Raw genomic sequence first — 10,003 nt, forward strand, 5'->3', positions numbered from 1 at the left:
AAAAAATATATATATTAAAGGTTTGTTTAGCTAATGGATGGGGATGCTTTGTCCGCATGTGTGTCTGCACTCTTCACTTTTATCAGCTTTTCTTTTCTGAATCTAATAACAAGGAAAACTGTAGGACTATAATTATCTAGAGCATCAAGAATGGGAGTAGAGGGGACCTTCTGAACACCTACCTCACCAATCTCCTCTCGTCACCTCCCTCTTGCTGCCTGTCCACACGCCCATCATCCTGCTGGCCACTGCACAGAACACCTTCCACCATGGCCACCTCAGCAAGTTCCCACTGAACAAAGACATCAAGCAAGTGTACATGTCCCTGCCTCAGGGTGAGAAAGTCCACGCCATGTATATCTGGGTTGATGAAACAGGAGGACTGCACTGCCAGACCGCACCCTCGACTCTGCGCCCAAGTGTGTAGAAGAGTTTACCTGAGTGGGATTTTGACATCTCTAGCACCTTTCAGTCTGAAGGTTCTAACAGTGACATGTATCTCAGCCCTGTTGCCATGTTTAGGGGCCCCTTCAGCAAGGAACCCAACAAGGTGGTGGTCTGTGAAGTTTTCAGGTATAACCGGAAGCCTGCAGAGACCAATTTAAGGCACACCTGAGTGGATAATGGACATGGTGCGTAACCAGCATCCCTGGTTTGGAGTGGAACAGGAATATACTCTCATGGGAACAGATGGCCTTCCAATGGCTTCCCTGGGCCCCAAGGCTCACTACCCGGCTTGCTTGTGTGCAGGAGTAGGATCACAGGGACAAATACTGAGGTCATGCCTGCCCAGTAGGAATGTCAAATGGGACCCTGTGAAGGAGTCCGCGTGGGAGAGCATCTCTGGGCGGCCTGCTTCATCTTGAATTGTGTGTGAGGAGACTTCGGGATGACAGCAACTACTAACCTCAAGCCCATTCCTGGGAACTGGAATGGTGCAGGCTGCCATACCAACTTTTTAGCACCAAGGTCATGCGGGAAGAAAATGATCTCAAGTATACTGAGGGAGCCATTGACAAACTAAGCAAGCGGCACCAGAACCACATTCGCGCCTACGATCCCAAGGGAGGCCTGGGCAATGCCCTGCGTCTGACTGATTCCACAAAACCTCCAACGCCAATGGCTTTTCTGCTGGCATTGCCAACTGCAGTGCCAGCATCCATATTCCTCAGACTGTCAGCAGGAGAAGAGGGTTACTTTGAAGACTCCCGCCCTTCTGCCAATTGTGACCCCTTTGCGGTGACAGAAGCCATCGTTTGTACGTGTCTTCTTAAAGAGACTGGTGACAAGCCCTTCCAGTAAAAACACTAAGTAGATTAGACTTCTAGTGAACTTGAGCCTTTCCTAGTTCACCCACTGTACCCTTCCCTCTCCCAGTTGTCCCCCTTGTAACTCAAAGGATGGAATATCAAGCTCGTTTTACTCCTCATGCCCAGTTAATCTTGCTTTTATTGGTCAGAGTAGAGGGGTCATCCAACCCTTTGTTTTTTGTTTTGCGTTGTTGTTGTTGTGTTGTTGTTGTTGTTGTTTTCTTATCTAGTGTTCTAAGGGAGGCGGGTAGGGAAAGGTAACACACAACTTCATCTCATCAGGAATGCACGTCCGGTAGGCATAGCTGTCATAAAACAGGTGCATTTGTGAGGTAGAGGACTTCTTTCTTCAGGAGAGTTGAAAGGATATGTCCAACCGCTCAGATTGACATTTCCCCCATTGGTAGAGAGCTGTTAGTTCTTTTTCTTTTTAATTTTTAATTTTATTAATTTATTTGGATTACAACTCAATTGTTATCCCATCACTTGTATCCTTCCATTCCTCTCTCCTGCTTTCACACCAAGATGAGACTTGAGAGCTGTTATTTCTTAAGGTGAAACCAACTTTCTATTCCAAATGGAAGTTCTGTGAGAAGGAGTTGGAGGTTCGTCCCTTGTTCCATGCTTCCCTTGCCTGGGGGAGGGGAGTTGCTCCCCTCCATGAACACAGCTCAGTGTATCACTTGGTAGATGATGGCCCTATCATAAAGGAAGAAAAGGTTTCTATTTCCTGGTCCTCCATTTATAACACAAAGCAGAGTAAGTAGTATTTTTATATTTAAATGTAAAAACAAAAAAGTTGCCAGGCGGTAATGGTGCCTGCCTTTAATCCCAGCACTCAGGAGGTAGAGGCAGGCAGATCTCTGTGAGTTGGAGGCTAGTTTGGTCTACAGAGTGATACCAGGACAGCCAAGGGTACACATAGAGAAACCCTGTATCAAAAAAAAAAAAAAAACTTTTAAAAAAGATGTGTGTAGCTGGGCGTGGTGGCGCATGCCTTTAATCCCAGCACTCGGGAGGCAGAGGCAGGCGGATCGCTGTGAGTTCGAGGCCAGCCTGGTCTACAAAGTGAGTCCAGGACAGCCAGGGCTACACAGAGAAACCCTGTCTCGAAAAAAAAAAAAAAAAAAGATGTGTGTGTGTGTGTGTGTGTGTGTGTGTGTGTGTGTGTGTGTGTTCTTTTTTTAATGTATACAGTGCTCTGCCTGCATGTACACCTGCAGTCCAGAAGAGGACATCAGATCACATTATAGATGGTTGTGAGCCACCATGTGGTTGCTGGGAACTGACCTCTAGAAGAGCAGTTGTTGCTCTTAACCTCTGAGCCATCTCTCCAGCCTGATATATGTGTTTCTAATTGAGAAAACCATCCTAGCCACTGAGTGCCAAGCAGGAGTGAGGAGCTTGGCGAGGCTTTCTTGAGGAGGGAGTGTTGGTTATCTGGGGCTCAGTTTCTTCATTACTACTTAGGGTTCTCCTGCCCACTCCGCAGGTTCTGGGCAGGTAGCAGGTGGGATGGCACAGCTTCCTGCCACCTGTCCCTGGGCGTAGGTTTAGAAGTTTCATACTTAACCACACACAAGATGAGTGGCAAGTATGAGTTGGCTGGTCAACTTGAACATGGTTACTGATTGGGGTTGGGGGGTTGTTATTGGGGTTATTTTTTGGTGGGACTAGCATGTCACTAAAGCAGGTCACTCTTCCTTTTTTGGGACAGGGTTTCTCTGTGTAGCCTTGGCTGTCCTAGACTCACTTTGTAGTCCAGGGTGGCCTTGAACTCACAGAGATCCTCCTGTCTCTGCCTCCCGACTACTGGGATTAAAGGCATGAGTCACCACACCCAGCCTAGTAGGTAATTTTTGATATGTTCAATTTTAAAAAGCAAAACAGGTTTAGATTTTAATCAACTCCATAGGGTTTCTAACATTACAGAATTGCCTGTTTGCTTGCTTCAGTGTGTTCTTCTGGAGGAAATGAGGACAGACCTGGAGTTTAAACTTGTCATTTTGTGACCTAGTATCTTCTCTCCCAGCAGAATAATACTTTTCCTCCTTAAAAATCCTATGGAAGGGGCCAGGCATAATGGCACACGTCTGTAATCCCAGCACTTGGGAGGCAGAGGCTGGCGGATCACTGTGAGTCCGAGGCCAGCCTGGTCTACAAAGTGAGTACAAGACAGCCAAGGCTACACAGAGAAACCCTGTCTCAAACAGCAACAACAAAAATGGAGTTTTGTTCTTTTATAATAAACATACCCCACCTCCATTTAAAAAAAAATTTTTTTTTTTAAAAAGATCGTAATTCTGTAGTCTTCATCACTATCAGAGACCTGAGAAGGATAAACTCTACCTGAGTAAACAGGAAGTGCAGAGCAAGCCTCTTCCAAAACTGAAGAAATGATTGGTGGTTACCTGGTCAGTCAGCCCAGGTTCCTGTGTCTTCAGCTGCCAAGCAAGAAGATCTGACAGACTTTTCTCTGAAGCAGGAATTTTGAAGAACTGTCGTACCTTGTCTTGCCAAAGTGGAGCGATGCACTTTCCAGTGTCTTGCTTGACTAGGTTTAGGCAGCGTGCTGTGAGCAGTCGCGGTAAAAGACAGTTTGGTCCAGTGTTGTTGCTGTATTTGAAGCCACCTCCATGTGGTCGTTCTTTGGTGCCCATCATCGTTTTTGGAATAGGATGAAGTGCTGCCAGGAGCTCATGCGTCTCTGTCAGGAAAGCCTTTTGTTACTAACACATCTTAAACGCTAAGGTCTGCAGATCTCTAAAGTGTTTGAAGACCACCTCTCTATTTCAGGATATCCAAATAGAAAAATGTTGCTTTTTTCTAGCTATTTGTTTCTAGCTTAACTTTGAAAACATACAGGAGGCTAAATAGAGCTTATTTCTGTAATTAATTAAACTAGTACCTAACATGACTACAAGTGTGATTATTTATAGGTGACTGACAACTAAGTTGCATCTTTTAGTTGTCCTAAACAGTTTGCAATAGTAGCTTTTAAGGACCAGAACTTCACATTGCATTTAAAATGACATGCATATATACAATAGCTTAAACCAGAGTTAAAACATACACAGTATAGGCCGGGCGTGGTGGCGCACGCCTTTAATCCCAGCACTCGGGAGGCAGAGGCAGGCGGATTGCTGTGAGTTCGAGGCCAGCCTGGTCTACAAAGTGAGTCCAGGATGGCCAAGGCTACACAGAGAAACCCTGTCTCGAAAAACCGAAAAAAAAAAAAAAAAAAAAAAAAAACATACACAGTATGTGGTAGCAAAATATAACCTTAAATCCCCAGCACCCACATGACATCTCATAACTGTCTGTAACTCCAAGATCTGACACCCTCACACCAATGCACAGAAATTAAAATTTTTTTAATTTTATTTTTTAAATATTTCTATCATTTTTTAATAAAATATTTTTTAAATATTTCTTATTTTTTAAAATCTTTTTTAAAATCTTTTTTAAAATTTCTATCAATATTCAAAAATTCAAACCAATAAAAATACTTCTAAAAGGAAATACAATAATCCACCTTTTCTTCCTGATCAAGGGGAAACACACCTGTGGACTGTGGGGTTCTGTCTGAGAGCAGTTCCAGTTCCTGGCCAGTCATCTCTATCTTACCTCATTGTGCCACCCAGACATAATAATAATAGGAGGCACGTTTCTAGGGTTATGGTGCTTACCTAGAAATAACCACGGGTCAAATTAAAAGGGAGCAAAATGAGTTTTGGGAAATTCTGAGGTCCACATAGAGAGTATGCATTGGGAAGAGGGGCGGGGTAGAAACAGGAGTCGGAGGGTTGTTTGATCTAAGCCACCCATGGTGGACCTCACTATGACTCTTGTGGTCGAAGTATGAAACTCTGTTGAGGCTAGGTCACAGTAGAGATGACAGCTCATGGAGAAATTTAAATGGAGACAATCTCTTACTCACGCCTGGACTCATGGTGCACACCTGTAATTTCAGCATTGGGGATGTTGAGGCAGAAAGAGCGGAGGTTATAGGCAAACATGAACCACAAAGCAAGACTTGTCTGAAAAAAGAAAAGAAGTTGAGTTACAAAAGTAAAACCCAAACTCATCGAAAGTTCCATGTCCATGTAATCACCAGATCTGTTTTTGAGCCTGTTTTCCCAGGTACATGTTCATTTGTGCATGTTATTGCTGCTCCGTCCTCCCTCTCTCTAGGGCTCTCTGCCTTCTCTTCCTACATTGACTATGCTATATATGGAAACATCTTTTTAGAACTTTATCTACTACCTGACATACAATTCTTAAAATTTTTTTTCAATTTAAATGCACTTTATTTTTAGACAACCTACAAGCCATGTTTTTTTTTCCTTATAAAAACAATGCCTCCACTCCGAATAAATCATGGTCAAAATAAAAGCTCAAGATGCCATCAGTCGCATTTGTCCTAGTCCTGGTATGGTACAGATGGTAAGCAGCAGCCAGTCATGGTGACGGGTCCAGTTTGTTAACATTTTTCCATCTCTAAGCCATCCTTAAAAAAAATCATGAAGGGAGTCACACCATCTTCACGGTAGTCCAGGAGAGCAACCATACCATCTGGGTTCATGGTTTCACCAATAAAAAACTGGTAGTTATTGAAATTAGCAAGGATGTGCTTGATTTGCTCCGCAGCCCCAGTCATAAAAGGCTTTACTCTTTCTGGTTTCTGTTCTTCAAGTTTACCTTTGAGTGATTTCATGTAATCTTTGATGTACTTTTTGTAGGCCTCTTTTGTGAAGTTGGTTTCTTGTAAGTGATAGTTCATGACAATATCAACACCGGTGACTACTGTGCTTTCGGTACCTTCGCCCTCCGGGCCTTTGGCGGAAGCGTTTCCACCAATGAGCGCGACATCGATGTTACCCTCTGTTCTACTGACCATCTTGCCCTCCACCTCCAGGCACAGCCCGTCCGCGATCTCCCGGATCTTGTAGATGTCGGAGAACAGCTCGTCATGGCTGATGAGGACCCGGTAGATGATCATGGTGGCGGCAGGGGACAGCAGCACTAGCCTGACAGCGCGGAGCGAGCGCGGTGCAGCCGGAGCGGCGCTCGGGGGGAGGGCGGAGCGGGCGGAAAAAAAACAACAATTCTTAAAATTATTTGTCTATGTGATAAATGCTATTTTCCATGCTTATGAGCCCAGCACCATTCCAACAACCTCTAGGGTAGATTCCTGGTGGAGCTGGTCACTGAAAGGCATGATCAGGACCAGAGGCTGGGGACTTTCAGCCTAGCCCTCAGCTTCTAGACTGAAGGCTGAGTGGGTCATCAATGACCAGTGTCTAATCAGTCGTGTCTATAGAAGAGAATGTCCATAACATTCGTAGAAGACTCATTCAGGGGATCCTGGAGGTGGTGCCTAGGGAGAGCGATGGCTGGGTCTTTCTAGACCCCATTCAATGCCATTTATAATAAAATAGTAAATATCAGTTGGTGCTTCTCTGAGTAACATGAGCTTCTAGGGGAAACCCAAGTCCAGGAAGATCCCTGGGACCCTGATTTATAGTTGCTGGTCATCAGAAAGAGGGGTGACACAACCTGGGCTTGCATCTGCACTGAAGTAGGAATATGTTGAGAGATTGAACCCCAACCTTGGGATGAGAGGTGATCTTAAGGCTGACATTATCAGACTGAATGGATTAAAGGATGTTCTTCTTCTGTCCACTGCTGAGGACTTTTTAGGGTCCCAGAATTCTGTGCTTTAATGTGAGAATAGAGGTAGTTTGTCATTCCATAAAAGTATGAAACCCAAACAGTGATTGCTTCTCTTATTATTATTATTATTTATTTATTTATTTTATATCCTAAGCATACCGCCCACTTCTCTTCCCAGTCCCACACTCCCTCGCAGCAATTTCTTCTTTACTTGGTGTCCCTAAGAAACGGGTCAGGGTCAGCAGGGACATATGCTCTCAAGATCACTGGGGCAACCCTGCCCCTGATACAGTCACGAGAACATGACCTCCGGTGCCCTGTTTGAATGAGTGCTTAACTCTCTTCTTCACATGATGGCTGGCCTCTGGGTGTTATTAAGAGCGTCAGATATATGAGGCCTGGGAAGAGGCCTGAAACAAGGTGTGTGTCCATGGAGTTCCCCAACTGGGAAGTGAGGTGATGCAGATCCTCAGCCACACACAGACCTATGGAAACTGCGCATCCTGGGCAGAACCACCCCAGAAGCAAACAGGAAAGGCTGGAGTTGGCACTGTGGAGGAGATGAGGTGGAAACAGAGGACGGTCTTACTTCTCTCTAGAGCCTGCCCTGAAGCTAGCTGTGGTGTTTGGTTGAAACCCCCTCAGACAGCATGGCTGCGCCTCCCAGGGAAGGAATGGGAACTTGTGAGGGAGTGGAAAGAGGGTCTGCTCCAGAGCAGGGGCAGGTGCTGGAAAAAGCCAGTCCTGCCGCCCCCGCTCGCACACACTGCCCCACTGTTCCCTTCTCAGCCCTGTAGTGGAAGGTGTGCAGCGTCACGTGTTGTGTTACCTTGGAAATTAACTAAAAGGAGGCTGTTTACTTGCTGTTGAGTTTTTCTCAAGGGCACATGCGTGATGGAAATGCTGAAAGAGAGCCATTATGTCAACCCCAGTGTGTTAGGAGTCACAGTCAGTGACGTGGGCCTATTCCCGGAGAACGTCATTTATGTGAATGAGCTTGACAGGCAGGGGTGTCTGCCATGCCTTCCCAAAGCAACTGTGCCTGTTACTTGTAGGGTCCCCTCGGGGCTACTACTCTATTACCTGACCTAGTGGAGGCCAGTTACAGCCTGACAAAGGCAGACGCCACACAGAGAACTCAGAAGCCGTGCATCAGTCAGGCTCATTTTCTGTGTGTGCACTGTGTGTCCATGGCGGGCACAAGGCTCACTTCTGGGAAGGCCACCTTGGTACACAGGTTGAGTTGGCTTCGGGAGGCTCTCCAGAGAGCTGGGGTGGCCAGCATTTGGGAAGGTAAAGGAGCTTGTAAGTAGACGGTTTAAGGTGGTGAAGCAGTTCAGATCAGGACAGCGAGGAGCCTCAGAATGAGGCACTGGAGTGGGCGTGGCTGGGATTTGCTCTGATTATGTGGAAGGGTCTGCTGCTTATGATTTGTTTTGCAGTGTCCTTTCCCACTCTCCCAGAACCCGAGCCTCCCATGTGCTTGTTGACAAAGTTAATGGGATTGGCTACAAACTGTAGCCTTTGCCCAGTTGACAGAATTTTGTAGGTGAAGTTCACTCACGCTGGTTATGAGTTATCTGTGGTTGTTAGTGACAGTGACAAAGACCTACAGCCCTAGGCCTGAAGCAGTCACCATATGGCCCTCACACCAGGTGCGTGTGCCTGGTGCAGAAAAGAGTGAAGTCAGTGATGCTGAGGATGGGGATGGGTGGAGTCCCTGTGGAGGGTCTGGCTTCAAGGAGCAAGAGCCCCTCCTTAGGACTCATTGGGAACAGTATCCGTCTAAGCAGGTGGGAAGGCCATGGGGGCCAACCCTGAACGGGCAGCTTCTGCTGCATGGGCGGGAACGGTTTTCTCCTTTCTGCCCTTCCGCTTAATATCTGTTTATTTTGGCTTTCTGTAAAAGACATCCTGGAAATCTGTGTGGGAACAGATGTGGCCATATGTTCCTCCTTTGAATTTGTCAAACACGGGCACACTTCTTGTACTTATCGTCTGTGGTGTCATGGTGACAAGTGCTTGCTGTTCCTTCCCTCAGCTTTTGGTTTTCTGTCCTAGTCTCTTTGTATGGTAGAATGAGTTAGAGCTGGTACTGATCTGAGGTCTGTTATTTCACCAGCAGGTACACAGAGGTCCAGGAGGTGAGGTAAAGCTGTGGTGGAGCTGAAGGAGCAGCTGCTGGAACCATGGCAGCTTCTTTCTTTGCTTCTGGGCTGCTAGGCGTGGGGACTTTCTGGGGAATGTGGGGACAATTTCGCTGCCCACTCATGGAGTACCTGCCAGTGCTCTGCTCAGAGAACAACCTTGTGGAGCAGGTGACTGATGACACAGACTTTTTGTGGAGTCTCGCAATGCAGTCGTGTGTTACCCTGTTGCCTCATATATGATTTCTGAAATCTCTTAACCTCTGAGCCATCTCTCCAGCCCTCAAAGACCCTTTATAATCAAATAGTAAACATAGGTGTTTCCCTGAGTTCTGTAAGCAGGTTAAGAAAATGAATCCAGTCTGAGAAGATGGTGACCCCTGACCTCTGGGCAATGGGTCATGTGTAGCCTGGGCTTGGGGTTGGCATCTGAAGTGAAGGCGTCTTAGGAACTGACTGTCTTCAAGTAGATAAGGTTGCAGTGTAAGTGGACCAGAGACACCTAGCTAGTGTCCACATACACAAATGCGTTTGCGTGTGACAGGACTATAGGAGAAACTGGGGTTGGGTTTTTCCTTACATGGACCCAGGCATTGAACAAACTATTGTCACTTGAGCAGGTCAGGTTGTAGCTGAGTCATAGGAAGCCCCTTCTGTCCAGGAGGACGAGACACGGCCGTCCTCAGAGTTGAGTAGTGCTCTGTATGACTCCCTGACTGTAACTGTCACCTTAGAAACCATGGCTGGGCTGAGGGGTTCCTCTAATTCTGAGAGGTACAAGACAAGAGCTTTTAAAGATATTGCTTTGTGTATGTGTGTTTTCCTGCATGTTTGTGCAATTCATGAATGCAGCGCCCTTGTTGGCCTGAA

At 46.3% G+C, this 10,003-nt stretch overlaps 1 protein-coding gene and 1 pseudogene across 1 annotated transcript; one reads left to right on the plus strand and one right to left on the minus strand.

Annotated features, from left to right (window-relative positions):
• Positions 1–37: 37 nt before the first annotated feature.
• On the plus strand, positions 38–1,311 carry LOC127208378 (glutamine synthetase-like; annotated as a pseudogene).
• Positions 1,312–5,596: 4,285 nt separating this feature from the next.
• LOC127208384 (translationally-controlled tumor protein-like) lies at positions 5,597–6,402 on the minus strand. Its single transcript, XM_051167824.1, has one exon. The coding sequence runs from the start codon at positions 6,310–6,312 to the stop codon at positions 5,794–5,796; it is 519 nt and encodes a 172-aa protein (XP_051023781.1). The 5' UTR covers positions 6,313–6,402; the 3' UTR covers positions 5,597–5,793.
• Between the last annotated feature and the right edge of the window lie 3,601 nt (positions 6,403–10,003).

This window comes from Acomys russatus, chromosome 25 (genome assembly GCF_903995435.1).
Source record: "Acomys russatus chromosome 25, mAcoRus1.1, whole genome shotgun sequence".
Lineage (NCBI taxonomy): Eukaryota > Metazoa > Chordata > Mammalia > Rodentia > Muridae > Acomys > Acomys russatus.

Excerpts from the sequence above, each read along its gene's own strand:
- LOC127208384 (XM_051167824.1), bottom strand. The coding sequence starts at position 6,312 with ATGATCATCTACCGGGTCCTCATCAGCCATGACGAGCTGTTCTCCGAC.